This window comes from Pristiophorus japonicus, chromosome 3 (genome assembly GCF_044704955.1).
Source record: "Pristiophorus japonicus isolate sPriJap1 chromosome 3, sPriJap1.hap1, whole genome shotgun sequence".
In the NCBI taxonomy this organism is placed as follows: domain Eukaryota; kingdom Metazoa; phylum Chordata; class Chondrichthyes; family Pristiophoridae; genus Pristiophorus; species Pristiophorus japonicus.
Window position 1 is genome coordinate 233451939 of NC_091979.1, and position 24213 is coordinate 233476151.

The following is a 24213-nucleotide window of genomic DNA, read 5'->3' on the forward strand; positions in this document are numbered from 1 at the left end:
GCAAACGCATTGAAGCAGGCAGTAAAAATAGACCGCTCAGTTGAAAGTTCACGCCACTCCAAGTCAGAAAGTCATGGGTTCAAGCCTCACTCCAGACATAATCTAGGATGGCAGTCGAAGTGGAGCTGCACTGTCATGACTGCCGTTCTTCAGACGCAACCTCAAATCCAGGTCCCGTCTGGCTGATCCGGCGGATCCCATGGCGCTGCTGGGAGCGGAGGAGAGTTCTCCCTGGTGTCCTGGCCAGCACTGCTCTCCGAACCAATACCATCAAAGATATATCATCATAGGCAGTCCCTCAGAATCGAGGAAGACTTGCTTCCACTCTTAAAATTAGTCCTTAGGTGGCTGAACAGTCCAATAAGGGAATTACAGTCCCTGTCACAGGTGGGACAGATAGTCATTGAGGGAAAGGGTGGGTGGGACAGGTTTGCCGCACGCTCCTTCCGCTGCCTGCACTTGGTTTCTGCATGTACTCGACGATGAGACTCGAGGTGCTCAGCACCCTTCCGGATGCACTTCCTCCACTTAGGGCGGTCTTTGGCCAGGGACTCCCAGGTGTCGGTGGGGATGTTGGCACTTTATCAGGGAGGCTTTGAGGATATATCACCCGGCCACTCATTCGCTGTTTCTGAGACCTTGCTGTGCGCAGAACTGGCTGCCACGTTTCCCTACATGAAAACAGTGACTACACTTCAAACGGAATTCACTGGCTGCAGTGGGACATCCTGAGGACACGATAAGGTGAAATCTAAATACATTTTCTTCCTTTAACATAAGGCCAGAAAAGCTCTAATGATAGGTCAGGTCTCGTGTCCAGCTGCTGCGCAGCGAGAGTTTAGCCTACAAGACAGTCCTTTGTAAGTAGCTGGCTACATCATGTAAACCATCTCGAGAAGCGTCCTGTAATTATCTGGGCCACATTTGTTTTGTCTTTGAATCCTGCTGTTGCTATCTGCTCGGCAAGTTCCGAGCCTCGTGCCCCGCTGTCTCTTGCGACAAATTCATCTCTCCTTCATAAATAAATCTAGTTTTAATGTACCCATCTGGCTCTGGGAGTCTGCCAGCTGCGAAAGCGTGCACAGCAGGCAGACAGGGCTGCATTTCAGCTCGCAAGCACAAGTGAATATTCCGAGGTAGGTTTTTTGAGTCCGTGTTCCCATCGAAGTGCCTTGTGCGTCGACAGGCTGGTTGGCACAGTGGGCGTGGAGATCAGCGTGGCAGTTCTGCGGCACGCTCGATTCTTCCGTCTATTAGACAACAACAACAACAACTTTTATTTATATAGCACCTTTAACTTAATAAAACATCCCAAGGGGCTTCACAGCAGTGTTACAAGACAAAACAAATAAATTTGACACCAAGCCACATAAGACGACATTTCGGCAGGTGACCAAAAGCTTGGTCAAAGTGGTAGGTTTTAAGGAGCGTCTTAAAGGAGGAAAGAGAGTGAGAGGTAGAGAGGCGGAGAGGTTTAGGCAGGGAGTTAGAGTTGGGGACCTAGGCAACAGAAGGCATGGCCACCAATGGTTGAGCGATTATAATCGGGGACGGGCAAGAGGGCAGAATTCGAGGAGCGCAGAGATCTCAGAGGGATGTAGGGCTGGAGGAGGTTACAGAGATGGGGAGGGGCTAACTCGATACACTTGTATACAAGTCGAGAGATTTAGGTCAGCCTGGGGCTTTGAAAGTAGTGCATGTGGGTAGGGAGGCAGCTTTATACGGATATTCTGAGAAACATACTCCCACTCCCCTGTTTCTGGCCTGATCTCGCCGTCTTGTCAGCTGTGGCTCAGTGGGTAACACTCTCGCCCCTGAGTCAGAAGGTTGTGGGTTCAAGTCCCACTCCAGGGACTTGCACATAATCCAGATTGACACTCCCAGTGCAGTGCTGAGGGAGCACTGCACTGTCGGCGGTGCCGTCTTTCGGATGAGATGTTAAACCGAGCCTGTTGTATATGTAAACTTGTATTTACTCTGTACAGCCACCAGAGGGCTCATTCCACGGAGTCCCAAGGGATCCCATAATCCCTTGGGAGCACAGGTATTTAAGGAGGCTTCACAAGTTGGAGAGGCACTCTGGAGACCTGCAATAAAAGACTACGGTCACACTTTACTTTGAGCTGACAGTGTTCAGTTTGACTCTTTCTCCATATACAACAGAGTCCCCGTCTGCTCTCTCAGGTGGACGTAAAAGATCCGGTGGCCACTGTTTCATAAAAATAGGAGCAGAAATAGGCCATTCAGCCCTTCAAGTCTGCAATGCCATTCATGGCTGATCCTCTATCTCAACACCATATTCCCACTTTTCCCCCATACCCCTTGATGTATTTTGTGTCTAGAAATCTATGTATCTCCCTCTTAAATATATTCAGTGACTTGGCCTCCACAGCCTTCTATGGTAGAGAATTCCACAGGTTCACCATCCTCTGAGTGAAAAAATTTCTCCTCATCTCGGCCCTAAATTTTGAAGAAGAGCAGGGGAGTTCTCCCAGGTGTCTTGTTCAATATTGACCCCTCGATCAACATCACTAAAACAGATGCTCTGATCATTATCACATTGCTGTTTGTGGGGGTTTGCTGTGCGCAAATTGGCTGCCGCGTTTCCTACAACAGTGACTACACTTGGGAAGTACTTCATAGGCTGTAAAGCGCTTTGAGATGCCTTGAGGTCATGAAAGGTGCTATAGAAATGCAAGTCTTTTTTTCCTTTTTTGTTCTGAACTCCCAGCTGTGTTTACCTCTTTCCGACGTAGTATCGTGCTCCTCTCGCTCGCTCGCTCCTCCGTCTATGTGCATCGGTGCTACATAGAACAGTTACCAAGCACAAAAATCATATTTCCTGCTCTCTGGGGAGTTGTGATAAAGAAAAAGAAAGACTTGCATTTATACAGCGGCTTTCAACACTTTCGGGCCTCCCAATGCGCTTTACCACCAATGCAGTACTTTCTTGAAGTGTCGTCACTGTTGTAATGTAGGAATGATGTAATAACTGATGAGGGAATCTTGCATGTGAGCGATGAGTATTATTTTCCAGGGTTTTCTTTGACTAAAACGTAGGGAGTCATATTGTACATGAATTGTCTTATGCGCCTGTGTGTACGGTAGTCTCAGAGTGTGGGGTTTTCATTGTTTAAATACACCTGGTTGAGAATTATTTTTTTTTTTAACGCACCACAGATCTGAACTAACTAAATTACATTTCAGAAACTGAATATTAATTGCGAGCTTGACAATTGAAAATCTAATAACAGACCCCTCTCTGTTTCAGGGCCATCATCAACCATTTTAATCCTAAGATCGAGTCGTACGCAGCAGTCAATCACATCTCTCAGCTTTCTGAAGATCAGGTATGTGCTGCTGACACTTTTTAAATGTGCTTTTGGTGCAGTTTTCTTTCGTCCCTCGAAGGTTCTGACACTTGCTGCAGTTTGGTTCCGTCAGTCCTCAATTGGTCCATTTGTGAGCCTGGGCAACTATTCAACCACGGATGGCATCACTGTCGAATCCAACCTTGCGGTCACCCAGATTCCACATGCGCACACCTTGCAGTGCGTCTCAGAGGGAGCAATCCTGGCCAACTCCTGCCTCTCCCTGCCCCCCCTCTCTACCTCCCTCCCCCACAAAGCCCAGTAACACCTTCACCGCTACCTAGGCTGAGGTTAGGTAGTTCAACACAGATCAGGGGCAGAAGCTGGTACCTCCTTTGTCAGTACAACTTGGCACCTCACTGTGCAGTGCATTTAATCACTGGTTGGACCCCAGCCGGAGCATTGTGTCCAATTTTGGGGCTCAATTTTCCCCAAAGCATTTTTTTGACGTACTTGAAGAGTTACGCCCGATTTTTTGGGGCCTAAGCACGCCAAAAAAAAATATTCTAAGTTTCCCTGTTGGATTTCTTCATTTTGGTCTCCGTAACCCAACCTTTAGTTTTGGGGGTGGAGCCTTGATCTGCGCCAAAAGGATCGGGCTGCCATGGTAACCAGGGACACAATGCGAGCTGGGGCTGCAAAGTGAAGCATACAGCCAGCTCCCAACTGATGAAAAGAATTGAAAAACACATAGCAGCAATTTACCTCCAACCCCGCCCGAAGGGCTTGCCGGTCCGGTCCCATTCTCGGTCCCCGGTTCGGTTCGGTTCTCAAATGTGAATCTCTCTCATGTCTCTCTCACACTCTCTCTCTCTCTCTCTCTCTCTCTCTCTGTCTCTCTCTCTCCTTGATTGGGGAAACTCTGGTTTTTCAACTTAGGCCAAAAAGGGCAGCCTGCTCCAAAAAAACGGCGCAAATCACTGGAGAAAATTGAGCCCCTGGACTCCATACTTAAGGGAGGTTGGCGAGGGAGCAGAGAGGATATACTAGAATGGTATCCGGCATACGGCACATACGTGGAGAGACTGGAGAAGCTGGGGTTGTTCTCCTGGGAGCAGAGAAGGTTAACAGGAGATTGAAGAGGTGTTCAAAGTTATGCGGGGTTTTGAGGGAGTAGATAAGGAGAAACTGTTTGCACTGGAGGAGGGTTGATAACCAGATTTAAGATAAGAGGTTTAAAAAAAAAAGGGGGGAAATTAGAGTTTTTTAATGGAGCGAATTGTTATGATCTGCAATGCACTGCTTGAAAGAGCGGTGGATTCAACAGTAACTTTCCAAAAGGAATGGGATAAATACGAAAGAAAAAATTTGCAGGGCCATTGGGGAATGAGCGGGGAAGTGGTACTAATTGGATAGCTCTTTGTAAGAGATGGCATGGGCACGATGGGCCGAATGGCTTCATGTGCTGTGTGATTGCATGATAATGTTCTCCCTATATGGAGTTTAACTGGATCAGCACGGAATGCTAGACTCATCTACCTCTTGATGTTCATGTCACTGTGTGTTCAGGTGACTGGGAGAGGGGACGCTGTACTTCCTGAAAGACTGCTAGCATTTTATCTCCATGTAAACAGCCATTGAGTGTTTTGAAGGGTGGGTTTGAAAAGGGTATCCTTTAGGAGCCACAGTTGGAGTTTTATTGCAAGCATAGAAACATAAAAAATAGGTGCAGGAGTAGGCCATTCGGCCCTTTGAGCCTGCACCGCCATTCAATAAGATCATGGCTGATCATTCACCTCAGTACCCTTTTCCTGCTTTCTCTCCATACCCCTTGATCACTTTAGCTGTAAGGGCTATATCTAACACCCTCTTGAATATATCCAATGAACTGGCATCAACAACTCTCTGTGGCAGGGAACTCTCTGCGTGAAGAAGCTTCTCCTCATCTCAGTCCTAAATGGCCCACCCCTTATCCTTAGACTGTGTCCCCTGGTTCTGGACTTCCCCAACATCGGGAATATTCTTCCCGCATCTAACATGTCCCGTCCCGTCAGAATGTTATACGTTTCTATGAGATCCTCTCTCATCCTTCTAAACTCCAGTGTATAAAGGCCTAGTTGATCCAGTCTCTCCTCATATGTCAGTCCAGCCATCCCTGTAATCAGTCTGGTGAACCTTCGCTGCACTCCCTCTATAGCAAGAACGTCCTCCCTCAGATTAGGAGACCAAAACTGAACACAATATTCCAGGTGAGGCCTCACCAAGGCCCTGTACAATTGCAGTAAGACCTCCCTGCTCCTATACTCAAATCCCCTAGCTATGAAGGCCAACATGCCATTTGCCGCCTTCACCGCCTGCTGCACCTGCATGCCAACTTTCAATGACTGATGAACCATGACACCCAGGTCTCGTTGCACCTCCGCTTTTCCTATTCTGCCACCATTCAGATAATCTGCCTTCGTGTTTTTGCCACCAAAGTGGATAACCTCACATTTATCCACATTATACTGCATCTGCCATGTATTTGCCCACTCACCGAACCTGTCCAAATCACCCTGCAGCCTCTTAGCATCCTCCTCGCAGTTCACACCGCCATCCAGCTTAGTGTCATCTGCAAACTTGGAGATATTACACTCAATTCCTTCATCCAAATCATTAATATGTATTGTAAAGAGCTGGGGTCCCAGCACTGATCCCTGCGGCACTCCACTAGTCACTGCCTCCCATTCCGAAAAGGACCCGTTTATCCCAACTCTCTGCTTCCTGTCTGCCAACCAATTCTCTATCCACGCCAGTACATTACCCCCAATACCATGTGCTTTGATTTTGCACACCAATCTCTTTTGTGGGATCTTGTCAAAGGCCATTTGAAAGTCCATATACACCACATCCACTGGTTCTCCCTTGTCCACTCTACTAGTTACATACTCAAAAAATTCCAGAAGATTGGTCAAGCATGATTTCCCCTTCATAAATCCGTGCTGACTTGGACCAATCCTGTCACTGCTCTGCAAATGCGCTACTATTTCATCCTTAATAATTGATTCCAACATTTTCCCCACTACTGATATCAGGCTAACCGGTCTATAATTACCTATTTTCTCTCTCACTCCTTTTTTAAAAAGTGGTGTTACATTAGCTACCCTCCAGTCCATAGGAACTGCTCCAGAGTCAATAGACTGTTGGAAAATGATCACCAATGCATCCACTATTTCTAGTGCCACTTCCCTAAGTACTCTGGGATGCAGACAATCAGGCCCCGGGGATTTATCAGCCTTCAATCCCATCAATTTCCCTAACACAATTTCCCGCCTAATAAGGATATCCTTCAGTTCCTGCTCCTCACTAGACCCTCGGTCCCCTAGTACCTCCGGAAGGTTATTTGTGTCTTCCTTCGTGAAGACAGAACCAAAGTATTTGTTCAATTGGTCTGCCATTTCTGCCATTTCTTTGTTCCCCATTATAATTTCACCTGAGTCCGACTGCAAGGGACCTACGTTTGTCTTCACTAATCTTTTTCTCTTCACATATCTATAGAAGCTTTTGCAGTTGGTTTTTATGTTCCCGGCAAGCTTCCTCTTGTACTCTATTTTCCCCCTCCTAATTAAACCCTTTGTCCTTCTCTGCTGAATTCTAAATTTTTCCCAGTCCTCAGGTTTGCTGCTTTTTCTGGCCAAATTATATGCCTCTTCCTTGGATCTAATACTATCCTTAATTTCCCTTGTTAGCTACGGTTGAGCCACCTTCCCTGTTTTGTTTTTACTCCAGACAGGGATGTACACTTGTTGAAGTTCATCCATGTGATCTATAAATGTTTGCCATTGCTTATTCACCGTCAACCCTTTAAGTATCATTTGTCAGTCTATTTTAGCCAATTCACGCCTCATGCCGTCGAAGCTAGCTTTCCTTAAGTTCAAGACCTTAGTTTCTGAATTGACTGTATCACTCTCCATCTTAATAAAGAATTCTACCATATTATGGTCACTCTTCCCCAAGGGGCCTCGCACAATAAGATTGCTAATTAGTCCCTTCTCATTACACATCACCCAGTCTAGGATGGCCAGCTCTCTGGTTGGTTCCTCGACCTATTGGTCAAGAAAGCCATCCCTAATACACTCCAGGAAATCCTCCTCCATCGCATTGCTTCCAGTTTGGTTCGCCCAATCTATATGTAAATTAAAGTCGCCCATGATAACTGCTGTACCTTTATTGCACACATCCCTTGTTTCTTGTTTGATGCTGTCCCCAATCTCACTACTACTGTTTGGTAGTCGTGAGGTTGGTCTGTACACAACTCCCACCAGCGTTTTCTGCCCTTTGGTATTCCGTAGCTCCACCCATACCGATTCCACATCATCCAAGCCAATGTCCTTCCTTACTAATGCATTAATTTCCTCTTTAACCAGCAACACCACCCCGCCTCCTTTTCCTTTCTGTCTATCTTTCCTAAATGTTGAATACCCCTGGATGTTGAGTTCCCAGCCTTGGTCACCCTGGAGCAATGTCTCTGTGATGCCAATTACAAAAGCAATTCACCTCTGGCCTGTTCCGTGTCGTGACTGAATGGGGCCGTTGGATGAACCCATGGGTCCCAAACCTATCGCTGCCAGTGTTAGCGACAGTCAGTGCTTCCCTGCGGACTGGATCCAGAAGAACAAGTTAAACCGTTTCTATTGTTATCTTGACTCAGGCACTGACCATGGGAGGGTCAAACCAGGGCACTGATCATGGTAGGGTCAAACCAGGGCCATGACCATGGTAGGGTCAAACCCAGGGCACTGACCATGGGAGGGTCAAACCAGGGCAATGACCATGGTAGGGTCAAACCAGGGCAAACGGATTTGCTCTCGCTCCGATTGGCATTGTTGACTGCCTCTGGGCCGGTTAACACCAGGCAGCAAATGCACTGTGTTCATGTTGATATTTGCGGGATGTCACACTTCACTGCATCTCTCGCCCTCTCTCCAGTGTTTCAAACTCCTGGTGGTCTTTTAGAAACATAGAAACATAGAAAATAGGTGCAGGAGTAGGCCATTCGGCCCTTCTAGCCTGCACCGCCATTCAATGAGTTCATGGCTGAACATTCAACTTCAGTACCCCATTCCTGCTTTCTCGCCATACCCCTTGATCCCCCGAGTAGTAAGGACCTCATCTAACTCCTTTTTGAATATATTTAGTGAATTGGCCTCAACAACTTTCTGTGGTAGAGAATTCCACAGGTTCACCACTCTCTGGGTGAAGAAGTTCCTCCGCATCTCGGTCCTAAATGGCTTACCCCTTATCCTTAGACTGTGACCTCTGGTTCTGGACTTCCCCAACATTGGGAACATTCTTCCTGCATCTAACCTGTCTAACCCCGTCAGAATTTTAAACGTTTCTATGAGGTCCCCTCTCATTCTTCTGAACTCCAGTGAATACAAGCCCAGTTGATCCAGTCTTTCTTGATAGGTCAGTCCCGCCATCCCGGGAATCAGTCTGGTGAACCTTCGCTGCACTCCCTCAATAGCAAGAATGTCCTTCCTCAGGTTAGGAGACCAAAACTGTACACAATACTCCAGGTGTGGCCTCACCAATGCCCTGTACAACTGTAGCAACACCTCCCTGCCCCTGTACTCAAATCCCCTTGCTATGAAGGCCAACATGCCATTTGCTTTCTTAACCGCCTGCTGCACCTGCATGCCAACCTTCAATGACTGATGTACCATGACACCCAGGTCTCTTTGCACCTCCCCTTTTCCTAATCTGTCACCATTCAGATAATAGTCTGTCTCTCTGTTTTTACCACCAAAGTGGATAACCTCACATTTATCCACATTATACTTCATCTGCCATGCATTTGCTCACTCACCTAACCTATCCAAGTCGCTCTGCAGCCTCATAGCATCCTCCTCGCAGCTCACACTGCCACCCAACTTAGTGTCATCCGCAAATTTGGAGATACTACATTTAATCCCCTCATCTAAATCATTAATGTACAGTGTAAACAGCTGGGGCCCCAGCACAGAACCTTGCGGTACCCCACTAGTCACTGCCTGCCATTCTGAAAAGTACCCATTTACTCCTACTCTTTGCTTCCTGTCTGACAACCAGTTCTCAATCCATGTCAGTACACTACCCCCAATCCCATGTGCTCTAACTTTGCACATCAATCTCTTGTGTGGGACCTTGTCGAATGCCTTCTGAAAGTCCAAATATACCACATCAACTGGTTCTCCCTTATCCACTCTACTGGAAACATCCTCAAAAAATTCCAGAAGATTTGTCAAGCATGATTTCCCTTTCACAAATCTATGCTGACTTGGACCTATCATGTCACCTCTTTCCAAATGCACTGCTATGACATCCTTAATAATTGATTCCATCATTTTACCCACTACCGATGTCAGGCTGACCGGTCTATAATTCCCTGTTTTCTCTCTCCCTCCTTTTTTAAAAAGTGGGGTTACATTGGCTACCCTCCACTCCATAGGAACTGATCCAGAGTCAATGGAATGTTGGAAAATGACTGTCAACGCATCCACTATTTCCAAGGCCACCTCCTTAAGTACTCTGGGATGCAGTCCATCAGGCCCTGGGGATTTATCGGCCTTCAATCCCATCAATTTCCCCAACACAATTTCCCGGCTAATAAGGATTTCCCTCAGTTCCTCCTCCTTACTAGACCCCCCGACCCCTTTTATAACCGGAAGGTTGTTCGTGTCCTCCTTCGTGAATACCGAACCAAAGTACTTGTTCAATTGGTCCGCCATTTCTTTGTTCCCCGTTATGACTTCCCCTGATTCTGACTGCAGGGGACCTACGTTTGTCTTTACTAACCTTTTTCTCTTTACATATCTATAGAAACTTTTGCAATCCGTCTTAATGTTCCCTGCAAGCTTCTTCTCATACTCCATTTTCCCTGCCCTAATCAAACCCTTTGTCCTCCTCTGCTGAGTTCTAAATTTCTCCCAGTCCCCAGGTTCGCTGCTATTTCTGGCCAATTTGTATGCCACTTCCTTGGCTTTAATACTATCCCTGATTTCCCTTGATAGCCACGGTTGAGCCACCTTCCCTTTTTTATTTTTATGCCAGACAGGAATGTACAATTGTTGTAGTTCATCCATGCGGTCTCTAAATGTCTGCCATTGTCCATCCACAGTCAACCCCTTAAGTATCATTTGCCAATCCATCCCAGCCAATTCACGCCTCATACCTTCAAAGTTAGCCTTCTTTAAGTTCTGGACCATGGTCTCTGAATTAACTGTTTCATTCTCCATCCCAATGCAGAATTCCACCATATTATGGTCACTCTTCCCCAAGGGGCCTCGCACAACGAGATTGTTAATTAATCCTCTCTCATTACATAACACCCAGTCTAAGATGGCCTCCCCCCTAGTTGGTTCCTCGACATATTGGTCTAAAAAACCATCCCTTATGCACTCCAGAAAATCCTCCTCCACCGTATTGCTTCCAGTTTGGTTAGCCCAATCTATGTGCATATTAAAGTCACCCATTATAACTGCTGCACCTTTATTGCACGCACCCCTAATTTCATGTTTGATGCCCTCCCCAACATCACTACTACTGTTTGGAGGTCTGTACACAACTCCCACTAACGTTTTTTGCCCTTTGGTGTTCTGCAGCTCTACCCATATAGATTCCACATCATCCAAGCTAATGTCCTTCCTAACTATTGCCTTAATCTCCTCCTTAACCAGCAATGCTATCCCACCTCCTTTTCCTTTTATTCTATCCTTCCTGAATGTTGAATACCCCTGGATGTTGAGTTCCCAGCCCTGATCATCCTGGAGCCACGTCTCCGTAATCCCAATCACATCATATTTGTTAACATCTATTTGCACAGTTAATTCATCCACCTTATTGCGGATACTCCTTGCATTAAGACACAAAGCCTTTAGGCTTGTTTTTTTAACACCCTCTGTCCTTTTAGAATTTTGCTGTACAATGGCCCTTTTTGTTCTTTGCCTTGGGTTTCTCTGCCCTCCACTTTTCCTCATCTCCTTTCTGTCTTTTGTTTTTGCCTCCTTTTTGTTTCCCTCTATCTCCCTGCATTGGTTCCCATACCCCTGCCATATTAGTTTAACTCCTCCCCAACAGCACTAGCAAACACTCCCCCGAGGACATTGGTTCCGATTCTGCCCAGGTGCAGACCGTCCGGATTGTACTGGTCCCACCTCCCCCAGAACCGGTTCCAATGCCCCAGGAATTTGAATCCCTCCCTGCTGCACCATTGCTCAAGCCACGTATTCATCTGAGCTATCCTGCGATTCCTACTCTGACTAGCACGTGGCACTGGTAGCAATCCCGAGATTACTACTTTTGAGGTCCTACTTTTTAATTTAGCTCCTAGCTCCTTAAATTCATTTCGTAGGAACTCATCCCTTTTTTTAACCTATGTCATTGGTACCAACGTGCACCACGACAACTGGCTGTTCTCCCTCCCTTTTTAGAATGTCCTGCACCCGCTCCGAGACATCCTTGACCCTTGCACCAGGGAGGCAATATACCATCCTGGAGTCTCGGTTGCGGCCGCAGAAACGCCTATCTATTCCCCTTACAATTGAATCCCCTATCACTATCGCTCGCCCACTCTTTTTCCTGCCCTCCTGTGCAACAGAGCCAGCCACGGTGCCATGAACTTGGCTGCTGCTGCCCGCTCCTGATGAGTCATCCCCCTCAACAGCACTCAAAGCAGTGTATCTGTTTTGCAGTGGGATGACCACAGGGGACCCCTGCACTACCTTCCTTGCACTACTCTTCCTGCTGGTCTTCCATTCCCTCGCTGGCTGTGGACCCTTCTCCTGCGGTAAGACCAACTCGCTACACGTGATACTCACATCATTCTCAGCATCGTGGATGCTCCAGAGTGAATCCACCTTCAGCTCCAACTCCGCAACGCGGACCGTCAGTAGCCGGAGGTGGACACACTTCCCGCACATGTAGTCGTCAGGGACACTGGTATTGTCCCCGTGTTCCCACATGGTACAGGAGGAGCACATCACATGACCGAGCTGTCCTGCCATGACTTAACCCTTAGATACACTTAAATTGCCGACAACAATGTTAAAAGTTACTGACTAATAAAGAAAAAGAAAAACTACTCACCAATCAGCAGCCAATCACTTACCACGTTGGCTGTGACGTCACCTTTTGATTTCTTTCTACTTCTTTTTTGACTTCTCTCAGCTGGAGCTGCACAAGTACGCCTCTCTGGACTCCCGCCTCTCTCGATGCTCCCCGGACTGCTGAGCCTTTTATAGGCCGCTGCCTCTCTCAACTCCCGCCTCTCTCGACGCTCCCCGGACTGCTGAGCCTTTTATAGGCCGCTGCCTCTCTCGACTCCCGCCTCTCTCGACGCTCCCCGGACTGCTGAGCCTATTATAGGCCGCTGCCTCTCTCGACTCCCGCCTCTCTCGACTCTCCCCGGACTGCTGAGCCTTTTATAGGCCGCTGCCTCTCTCGACTCCCGCCTCTCTCGACTCCCCGGACTGCTGAGCCTTTTATAGGCCGCTGCCTCTCTCGACTCCCGCCTCTCTCGACGCTCCCCGGACTGCTGAGCCTTTTATAGGCCGCTGCCTCTCTCGACTCCCGCCTCTCTCGACGCTCCCCGGACTGCTGAGCCTTTTATAGGCCGCTGCCTCTCTCGACTCCCGCCTCTCTCGACTCTCCCCGGACGGCTGAGCCTTTTATAGGCCGCTGCCTCTCTCGACTCCCGCCTCTGATAATTCTACATTTCATCTTTCCTGTAATTTCCTCCATCATTTTTTATATCTTTCCCGAATGTTCCATCCCCTGCCATCCTGATGGCACCGATTCTTCTGGGGTACATTCCCACAGGTGCGACCTGACTTCTTGAACATCAACCAATTGGCCATTCTTAACACACCTGACGATCAGTGTTGGGAGGATATTCAGTCACGGCTCAGCCCAATCCTATAAAGAAAGAAAGACTTGGATTTCTATAGCGTCTTTCACGGCCACCAGATGTCCCAAAGCGCTTTACAGGCAATGAAGTACTTTTGAAGTGTAGTCACTGTTGTAATGTCGGTAACGCGGCAGTCAATTTATACACAGCAAGCTCCCACACACAGTACTGTGATAATGACCAGATAATCTATTTTAGTCAAATTGATTGAGGGATAAATATTGGCCCCAGGACACAGTGGCGAACTCCCCTGCTCTTCTTCGAAATAGTGTCATGGGATCTTTTACATCCACCTAATGGCTCATCTGAAAAACAGCACCTGCAACAGTGCAACACCCCCTCCGCACTGCACTGGGGCGTCAGCCTAGATTTTTGTGCTCAAGTCTCTGGAGTGGGACTTGAGCCCATGATCTTCTGACTCACAGGCGAATGTGCTACCCATTGAGCCACGACATGTTGTAATGTCTCAATGCTGCAGCGGGACTGTGCATATTCCCCATGACGTATTGGTGGGGCTGGCAGGAATGTCTGCACTGATCCACTGTGAGCCAGGAGTAAAATAATGTCTTTGAGGGAACATGCACCGATGGAAATAACATCCCAGCAGAGCCTGCTTAAATAAAGGAAAAATACTTTCGTACTTGTCCATTAATGGGCTTTCTACACCATTGTACCCTGTACCACAGTGTCCATCAATAAAAAAAACATCATAGGGAGCACGAGCACTTTAACCAAAGAAATAAGAAATAGCAAATAAAACCTTCACAGTAGGTTAAGTAGTAGCAGTATAGCACAAGTTAGATACAGAGCAAAGCTCCCTCTATACTGTCCCATTAAACTCTCCCAGGGCAGGTACAGCATGGGTTAGATACAGAGTAAAACTCCCTCTACACTGTCCCATCAAACACTCCCAGGGCAGGTACAGCACTGGGTCAAATACAGAGTAAAGCTCCCTCCATAGTGTCCCAACTGAATGCTTCAGTGTAAATCTTTAGTTTTAATTGGCTGAGTTTGCATTTAGCTCTTTAATTGGCATAGGCCTGAGTGCTGTTGTGTGACAACCAGACGAGGATTTGTGGCTGTGATATCAGTGTGGCGGGGCTGCCAGGAAAGATGCCTGCAGTCAGTTACTGGGAAAGTCTTTGCCTAGAGCAGTTTGCATCCAGCATTTGCTGACCTAGTTTGCATTGAGAATAATTGTTCAGACTTCGTGCATTGCGTATGGAATCATAGAAATGATACAGCACAAAAGGAGGTCCTTTGGCCCATCGTCCCTGTGCCAGCTCTTTGCAAGTGCTATCCAAATAGTCCCACTGCCCCTCCCCCCCCCCCCCACCCCCACGCTCTTCCCATTGCACTGTAACTGTTTCTCCTTCAAGTATTTATCCAATTCCCTTTTGAAAGTTACTGTTGAATTTGCTTCCACTGCCCTTTCACACAGCGCTTTCCAGATCGATATAACTCGTTGCGTAAATTATTTTTCCTCATCACCCCTCTGGTTCTTTTTGTCAGGTGCCTTAAGTCTAGTTATTGACCCTTCTGCCACTGGAAACAGCTTGTAGCGCCAGTGAGGGAATGGCAGGAAAGAGATTGCAACTAGCGGTAACAACGGAAGAGAGCATTGACTCAATGCAGACACCGCTTTCAGATACAGAGACCTTGGAGGGGGCTATTAATGAGTTCGGGAAGGGGAGTGAGAGAAACCATGGTGTAGAAAACTCGATCCCTTTAGCTGTTGGACTGTGTGTGTCCCTTTTTAAAAAATAAATTAAATTAAAAAAAAACAAGTTCTGCCTCAGCAGATAAATCATTCACGGCCTCACGGAGTCCTGATATTTCATATTATGGGAAAATCTCTGAACATGCTTGGCTGAGATCCCTCACAGGCTCCATCAATAGTGAGTGACTTCATTGATCCAATAGGAATGAGCATTTGCGGAGAAGAAAGTGGGGTGAAAGATAGGAACAGGAGGAGGCCATTCAGCCCCTCGAGAGCCTGTTCTACCATTCAGTTAGATCATGGCTGATCTGTAGCTCAACTCCATTTTGCCCGTCTTGATTCTCTGTCCCTTAATAACCTCGCCCAATAAAAATCTATCAGTCCCAGTTTTTGAAATTTTCAATTGTCCTCTCCCCCCGACCCAGCCTCAACAGCTTTTTGCGGAGAGAATTCCAGATTCCCCTACCTTTTGTGTGAAGAAGTGCTTCCCAACATCACCCTTGAACGGCCTGGCTCTAATTTTAAGGTTACGCCCCCTTGTTCTGGGCTCCTCCCACCAGAGGAAGCAGTTACTCTCTATCTACTCAATCAACTCCTTCAATCATCTTTAAGACCTCAGTTAGATCCCTCCTCCTATATCCGAGAAGAAAGAAAGACTTGGACTTCTATAGCGCCTTTCACGACCACCAGACATCTCAAAGTGCTTTATAGCCAATGAAGTACTTTTGAAGTGTAGTCGCTGGTGTAATGTGGGAAACAGCCAATTTGCGTACAGCAAGCTCCCATACACAGCAATGTGATAATGACCAGAACATCTTTTTTTGTTATGTTGATTAAGGGATAAATATTGGCCATGACACCGGGGAGAACTCCCCTGCTCCTCTTCGAAATAGTGCCATGGGATCTTTTATGTTCACCTGAGAGGGCAGATGGGACCTCAGTTTAACGTCTTATCCGAAAGACGGCCCCTCCGACAGTGCAACACTCCCTCATCACTGCACTGGAGTGTCGGTCTAGATTTATGTGCTCAAGTTCTCTCAAGGATGGATTCTGTGCAAAATATGCTGTTGTGATTCTCCCTTTCCCCTTTTCTCTCTTTTCAGTGATCTATTTTTGGGTCCTTTGCGTTCAATGTTTCCTCCCCCCTCCCCCACCTGACCCCACAACTGCCCCAGTGACGGAGATTATGTGGGTGGGGGGAGGTCTTGTGTGTCCAAGACCGACTGCATTTTCAATCTTCGGTTCAGATTTTTATCACGTGCTTTCCCTTTTAATCTCTCTCTTTTTATAAAATGGCTTCGTAGCCATGGAAACGCATCTCTCCAGCAATGGCTTGACCCCCAAGGTCCTGGCTTTGACAGCAGCGATACACTTTTAAAAACAATCAGCCTGACTCCGGCGTGTTAAAAAGACAGAGGAGCCTGAGCAACTGAGGCTGCAGCTGGGCAGGAACCCTTTACAGTTAATTAGTTTATGTTTTATTGTGAGATACCAGGGCCAAGGTCCACGATGCAGGAAACACACCAGGGCGGAAGATGAGATCATTGAGGAGATAGAGGAGCCCAGTTTTTGGGGTTTTGAAAGATTGTAGGAAGGAAGAAAGATCACTATCATCATAGGCAGTCCCTCGAAACGAGGATGACTTGTTTCCACGCCAAAAAGGGATGAGTCTGATGAGTTTCAATGAAGGACCTAATATTCCGGATCCCGAACTACATCTTGAAGGGTGGAAGATGCGTGGATTTTTTTAACATGGGATGGCCACCACATGGGCTTGACAGAGCTAGGTCTTGGTCCAGTGGCAAGGATTACCCAAGACAACTGGAAGCCAGCTCTGCTGCATGGACCACTGCGCGCATACATCGCAGTGTGGGCTGGCCCGTGCTGCCCCTGGGCCCTCGCCTCTTCTGGGCCCCGATCACATCCCTCTACGATCTCTTGCCGCTCCTTCACCCCGACCTCGCCGCTCCTGCTGTACCTGCCCGCACTGCAATCAGCCGTCGCCCTCCTGCAGCAGCATGCGCTGCTCCCTGCTGTGGTATGCCACCGCACGCTGCTCCCACTAATGGCCTCGGCCCGCTGATGGTCTTGCAGGCCGGAACCGCGCCGATTTCCAGGCCGGGCCACCGCACACTGCTCCCTCTAAGGAAGGAAGAATTAACTGACTGACTGAGGGAGGTGAGGAGTTCCTCCATTTGAGATGCTGGGAACAAATGGGTTTGAGTTGGAGATAGGGCGATGGGTCTTTTGACGTAGAATGCAGAGTGTGTGTGTGGGACCTGGTATTTGGAGCATGAGAAGAGCGAGGAAAGAAATGACGCACTTACATTTATCCCATTATCATCATAGGCAGTCCCTCGGAATCGAGGAAGACTTGCTTCCACTCTTAAAATGAGTCCTTGGGTGGCTCAACAGTCCAATACGAGAGCCACAGTCCCTGTCACATGTGGGACACATAGCCGTTGAGGGAAGGGGTGGGTGGAACAGGTTTGCCACACACTCTTTCCGCTGTCTGCGCTTGATTTCTGTATGCTCTCTGCGATGGGATTCGAGGTGCTCAGCGCCCTCCCGGATGCACTTCCTCCACTTAGGGCAGTCTTTGGCCAGGGATTCCCAGGTGTCGGTGGGGATGTTGCACTTTATCAGGGAGGCTTTGAGGGTGTACTTGTAACATTTCCTCAGCCCACGTTTGGCTCGCTTGCCGTGTAGGAGTTCCGAGTAGAGCGCTTGCTTTGGGAGTCTCGTGTCTGGCATGCGGACAATGTGGCCTGCCCAGTGGAGCTGGTCGAGTGTAGTCAGTGCTTCAATGCTGGGGATGTTGGTCTGGTCGAGGACGCTAATGTTGGTGCGACTGTCCTCCCAGGGGATTTGTAGGATCTTGTGGAGACATCGTTGGTGGTATTTCTCCAGCACCATTCACAACCTCAGAACATCCCAAAGCGCTTTACAGCCAATGAAGTACTTTTGAAGTGTAGTCACTGTTGCAATGTAGGAAACGTGGCAGCCAATTTGCGCACTGCAAACTCCCACTCTAAACCTTTCCATCTTTGCACCCCCTTTATGACATTCCTTAAAACTTACCTCTTTGACCAAGCTTTTGGTCATCTGTCCTAATATCTCCTTGTGTCAAGTTTTGTTTGATAATGTTTTACTGTATTAAAAGCGCGATATAAATGCAGGTTGTAAACCTATGAAATTCTCTGCCCCAGAGAGCTGTGGAGGCTGGGTCATTGAATATATTTAGGGCGGAGATGGACAGATTTTTGAGCGATCAGGGAATAAAGGATTATGGGGAGCGGGTGGGGAAGTGGAGCTGAGTCCATGATCGGATCAGCTATCATCATCATCATCGGTCCCTCGAAATGAGGATGACTTGCTTCCACGCCAATAAATGATGAGTTCACAGGTTTCGAATGAAGGACCCGAACTACATCTTCAAGAGTGGAAGATGCCAATGCGTGGATTTTTTTAACGTGTGGTGGTCATTGCACACCAGCCACCACATGGGCTTGACAGAGCTCGGTCTTGGTCCAGTGGCAAGGGTTAACCAAGACGACTGGAGACCAGCTCTGCTGCACGGACCTAGTGCGCACACGTATCGCAGTGTGGGCTGGCCCGTGCTGCCCCTAGCCCCGAACTCACGCCTCCCCTGGACCCTGATCACATCCCTCCACAGTCTCTCGCTGCTCCTTCGCTCTGACCTCGCCGCTCCTGCTGTATCTGCCCACGCTCCAATCACCTTGAGGATGTCACTTTTCGCTGCCGTCACTCTCCTGCACCAGCTCGCGCTGCTCCCTGGAGTAGCCTCCACGCTGCTCCCGGGCCGCTCATATCCGCTCCTTTTATGGCCCTGACCTGCCGCTAGTGTTCTCACGCAGGTCGGGGCCTCCACGCTGCCCCGATCAGATCAGCCATGATCTTATTGAATGGTGGAGCATGCTCGATGGGCCAAGTGGACTAATCCTGCTCCTATTTCTTATGTTCTTATGTTCTTAAACAGGAATGTAATAATGACCAGATAATCTGTGTTTATTATTTTGGTTGAGGGATAGATATTGGCCAGGACACCGGGGATAGCTTCCCCTGCTCGACTTCAAAATAGTGTCTGCCCGAGAGAGCAGATGGGGTTTAATGTCTCATCCAAAAAACAGCTACTCCAACAGTGCACCGCACTGGGAGTGTCGGCCTAGATTTTGTGCTCAAGTGTCTGGAGTGGGACTTGAACCCACAACCTTCTGACTCAGAGGCGAGTGTGCTACCCACTGAGCCACAGCTCCAGGGAAGATAAGCAGGTAATCTGAGGCACTGGTTTACACGCAATGAGTGTATTCAAGACTGAGATCGATAGATTTTTGGACACTAACGGAATCGAGGGATATGGGGATCGGGCGGGAAAGTGGAGTTAAGGCAGAAAATCAGCCATGTTCTTAGTGAATGGCGGAGCAGGCTCGAGGGGCCGAATGGCCGACTCCTGCTCCTAATTCTTATGTTCTTACATTGGCAGATGACGGGTGTCCCTGGAACTGCACCCAACCAGAGAGGGCAAGAAGCAGAAGGGGGAAGAAAATGAATTAAAAGAAGGAATGGTCATTTATTTCCCCAATTGGAATTTAAAAAAAACATCAGCTAAATTCAAATAAATTATAGATTAAATTCATACATTCAAATGATGCCTTTTAAACTGACTCCCAAATCATCTTCCTTTAAAAGCTGGGATTATTTATGAATATTGTAAATGCTGTGATGAATTCCTTCACGTTTCATTTTAAACCGTCATAATTAGCGTGTTGGGAACAAAGTCTGAAATGGTCCTTGTGTTTGGGGAGCGATGCTGGATGCTGCAGCAGTCAGTAAGCTCGGCCCGAGCGGGTATTAACACTCCCACATATCATTAGCAACAGTTCTTAATTCAAATGTTTCGGTCGTACCCAGACAGGCATTGTACATTCAAATCCGTTAATGTCTTCATTTTTTAAAAGTTAAATTATACTGCCCAACTGTAGCTCTTAAATCACAGAAACAAATTTGCTCGCACTTATGGCACCCTGTTGATCCAGTGCGCTGGCAAACTTTGTCCGTATCCCAATTCGCCCCAAGTCCCGCTCACCCATCACCCCCTGTGCTCACTGCCCCGTGTCCTAACTCACACCGAGTCCCGCTCACCCACCATCCCCTGTGCTCACTGCCCCATGTCCTAACTCACACCGAGTCCCGCTCACCCACCATCCCCTGTGCTCACTGCCCCATGTCCTAACTCACACCGAGTTCCGCTCACCCATCATCCCCTGTGCTCACTGCCCCGTGTCCTAACTCACACCGAGTCCCGCTCACCCATCACCCGCTGTGCTCACTGCCCCGTGTCCTAACTCGCACCGAGTCCTGCTCACCCATCACCCGCTGTGTTCACTGCCCCGTGTCCTAACTCACACCGAGTCCCGCTCACCCATCATCCCCTGTGCTCACTGCCCCGTGTCCTAACTCACACCGAGTCCCGCTCACCCACCATCCCCTGTGCTCGCTGACCTACATTGGCTTCCGGTTAAGCAATGCCTTGATTTTAAAATTCTCATCCTCGTGTTCAAATCCTTCTATGGCCTCGCCCTCTCCCTTTCTCTGTAATCTCCTCCAGCCCCGCAACCCTCCGCAATCTCTGCACTCCTCCAATTCCGACCTCTTGAGCATCCTCGATTTTCTTCGCTCCACCATTGGCGGCCATGCCTTCAGCTGCCTGGGCCTTAAGCTCTGGAATTCCCTCCCTAAACCTTTCCACCTCCACACCTCTCTCTGCTCCTATATGACATTCCTTAAAACTTAACTCTTTGACCAAACTTTTGGTCATCTGCCCTAATATTTCCTTGTGTGGCTCGGTGTCAAATTTTGTTTGACGTTTTACTGTATTAAAGATGCGATATAAATGCAGGTTGTTGTTGAGTGCAGCATTGTGCTGCCGGTCAGCCCATCACACACAGGCGGAGTTGCATGGGCTGTAAGAAGGAGCTGTTTTTTCCTGCAGGGAAGGGGAGGGGTAATCTGCCTCTCTCGGCATATGTCATAAGAACATAAGAATTAGGAGAAGGAGTCGGCCATTTGGTTCTTCGAGCCTGCTCCGCCATTTAATAAGATCATGGCTGATCTGATCTTGGCCTCAACTCTACTTCCCTGCCCGCACCCCATAACCCTTGACTCCCTTATCGTTCAAAAATCTATCTCCACTATAAATATATTCAATGACCCAGCCTTCACAGCTCTCTGGGGCAGAGAATTCCAAAGCATCGCGGCCCTCTGAGAGAAGAAATTCCTCCTCATTTCCATTTTAAATGAGCGACCCCTTATTCTAAATCTATGCCCCCTAGTTCTCGATTCCCCCACGAGGGGAAATATGCTCTCAGCATCTAACCTGTCAAGCCCCCTCAGAATCTTATACGTTTCAATAAGATCACCTCTCATTCTTCTGAACTCCAATGATTACAGGCCCAACCTACTCAACCTTTCTTCATAAGACAATCCCTTAAGTGTCTTTCTTTCCAACCTGCTCAAGCTTTCTTCATCAGTGTCCTTGCACTAAACAGCGATGCTAAGAAAAGAAGGGACTGTGAGACCAAACCCCATGGGCTGGGCTGGTTTCTGGGTCTGCAGCTGTCCGCGCTCCTGCATCAAATCCCATCCTACATTCCGCCTATCAGCATATTGCTGGTTGAGATGTGTGGCTCCGGATGCCACTTGCAGAAGAACTTTGGCCCGAGCCTCGGAAGCAGGCCAGCTGCTGGACCTGTGACCCAGAGGAGGGGCAAATCTAAAAGTGATATGTGTGCGCACTAGGTCCATGCAGCAGAGCTGGTCTCCAGTCGTCTTGGTTAATCCTTGCCACTGGACCAAGACCTAGCTCTGTCAAGACCATGTGGTGGCTGGTGTGCAACAGCCACCCCACGTTAAAAAGATCCATGCACAGGCATCTTCCACCCTTCAACATGTAGTTTTGGACCTGGAATATTAGGTCCTTCATTGAAACACCTGTGAACTCATCAAACTCATCCCTTTTTGGCATGGAAGCACGTCATCCTCAATTCGCTAAGAAGACGACGAAATCTAAAGGGGCGTGAATACATCTCGCTTCCTCCCTCTCGGCCTACTGTAATGGGGAGAATGATCGATCAGCGAGGGTTTTCAGTTGCTGCCCAGGTCCTGGAGCCCACGGTCTTAGAGCCCACGATAGGCTTGACAATGCAGGAACAGTGTTATATGTCCCAAGTCAGGCTGATGTGTGACTCAGGAAGGGAACTTGGAGCTGAGGGTGTTTCCATGGTGTATCAGCTCTGGTTCTCCTTCGTAGTTGAGGTTGCTGCATTTGGAGGTGCTGTTAAGCTAACCTGGGTGAGTTGCGACAGTGGATCCTACAGATCGCACACACTGCAGCCCTATTGCGCCGATGGTGGAGGGGGTGGAGATTGAGTCCCGAGGTAGGGGCACCAGTCAAATGAACTGTTCTGACCTGGATGGTGCTGAGCTTCTTGAGTGTTCCATCACACTCCTGACCTGAACCTTGTGGATGGCAGTGAGGCTTTGAGGGGCCAGGAGATGAGCCACTCCACATCGAGCACTTCGGTTCTGCTCTGTTCTTACAGGCACACTATTTATCAGACTGGTCGAGTTCAGTTTCTGGTCATCGGTGGCACTCGAGATGCTGATGATGAGGGTCTCTGGGTTGATGGTGCTGTTGAAGATCAAGACGAGATTGGTGGTCCTTTTCTTGTTCGAGATGGACATTACCTGACATTTGGGTGACGCGAATTTTACCTGAAGTTAGTCCGCACAAGCCTGCTTGTCATCCAGATCTTGCTGCAGGTGGGCATGGGCTGCTTCATTGTCACAGACTTGCAAACGGAGCTGAGCACTGTGGAATTGTCAGCAAACACCCACTGACCATATCCCACCCCACAGTGACCTTATGACAGACGGAAGGTCACGGATGAAGCAGCTGAAGCTGGTTGGGCCAAGGACACTTCCGAAGGCCCTGACCATTCTCCGTTGTGTCCGTTCTGACCCCAACCACTGGAGCATTTCCCTTTGAACCCCACCGAGGTCAGTTTTGCTGGGGCTCCTCGGTGCCACGTTCAGTCGGATGCTGCATTGACGTTGAGGGCAGCTACTGCCCCCTCTCTTCCAACATTCAGCTCTTGCGTCCATCTCTGGGTCACCACCGTGGTGAGGTCCGGAGCAGAGTGGCTCTGGCAGTGAGCAGGTTACTGGTGAGCAGGTGTTGTTTTTTGGCACTACTGAGCACTACTTCCATCTGCTGTATAACCATCTTCGAAGACCAGGTGCTCAAATCTACCACATGGTCTACAGGGCTGCAGTAATACCCACCCTCCTGTATGGCTCAGAGACGTGGACCATGTACAGTAGACACCTCAAGTCACTGGAGAAATACCATCAACGATGTCTCTGCAAGATCCTACAAATCCCCTGGGAGGACAGACTCACCAACATTAGCGTCCTCGACCAGGCCAACATCCCCAGCACTGAAGCGCTGATCGCACTTGATCAGCTCCGCTGGGCAGGCCACATGCCAGACACAAGACTCCCAAAGCAAGCGCTCTACTCGGAAATCCTTCACGGCAAACGAGCCAAAGGTGGGCAGAGGAAACGTTACAAGTACACCCTCAAAGCCTCCCTGATAAAGTGCAGCATCCCCACAGGCACCTGGGAGTCCATAGCCAAAGACCACCCTAAGTGGAGGAAGTACATCCGGGAGGGCGCTGAGCACCTCGAGTTTCATCGCCAAGTGCATGCAGAAATCAAGCGCAGGCAGCGGAAAGAGTGTGCGGCAAACCTGTCCCACCCACCCCTTCCCTCAACGACTATCTGTCCCACCTGTGACAGGTACTGTGGCTCTCGTATTGGACTGTTCAGCCACCAAAAGACTTATTTTAAGAGTGGAAGCAAGTCTTCCTCGATTCCAAGGGACTGCCTATGATGATGATGAAACATAGAAACATAGAAAATAGGTGCAGGAGTAGGCCATTCGGCCCGTCGAGCCTGCACCACCATTCAATATGATCATAGCTGATTATGCAACTTCAGTACCCCATTCCTGCTTTCTCTCCATACCCCTTGATCCCTTTAGCCGTAAGGGCCACATCTAACTCCCTTTTGAATATATCTAACGAACTGGCCTCAACAACTTTCTGTGGTAGAGAATTCAACAGGTTCACAATTTTCTACCACAGAAAGAGTGAAGAAGTTTCTCCTCATCTTGG

General features: G+C 48.4%; 1 protein-coding gene across 3 annotated transcripts in view; it reads left to right on the plus strand.

Annotated features, from left to right (window-relative positions):
* The window catches only part of armh3 (armadillo like helical domain containing 3), a 222651-nt gene that overhangs the window by 157126 nt on the left and 41312 nt on the right, over positions 1 to 24213 (plus strand). For all 3 annotated transcript variants that reach the window (XM_070876412.1, XM_070876413.1, XM_070876410.1), the window contains one exon: positions 3272 to 3350. In XM_070876412.1, coding sequence (XP_070732513.1) covers positions 3272 to 3350 — 79 coding nt within the window. The remainder of the gene's footprint in view (positions 1 to 3271; positions 3351 to 24213) is intronic.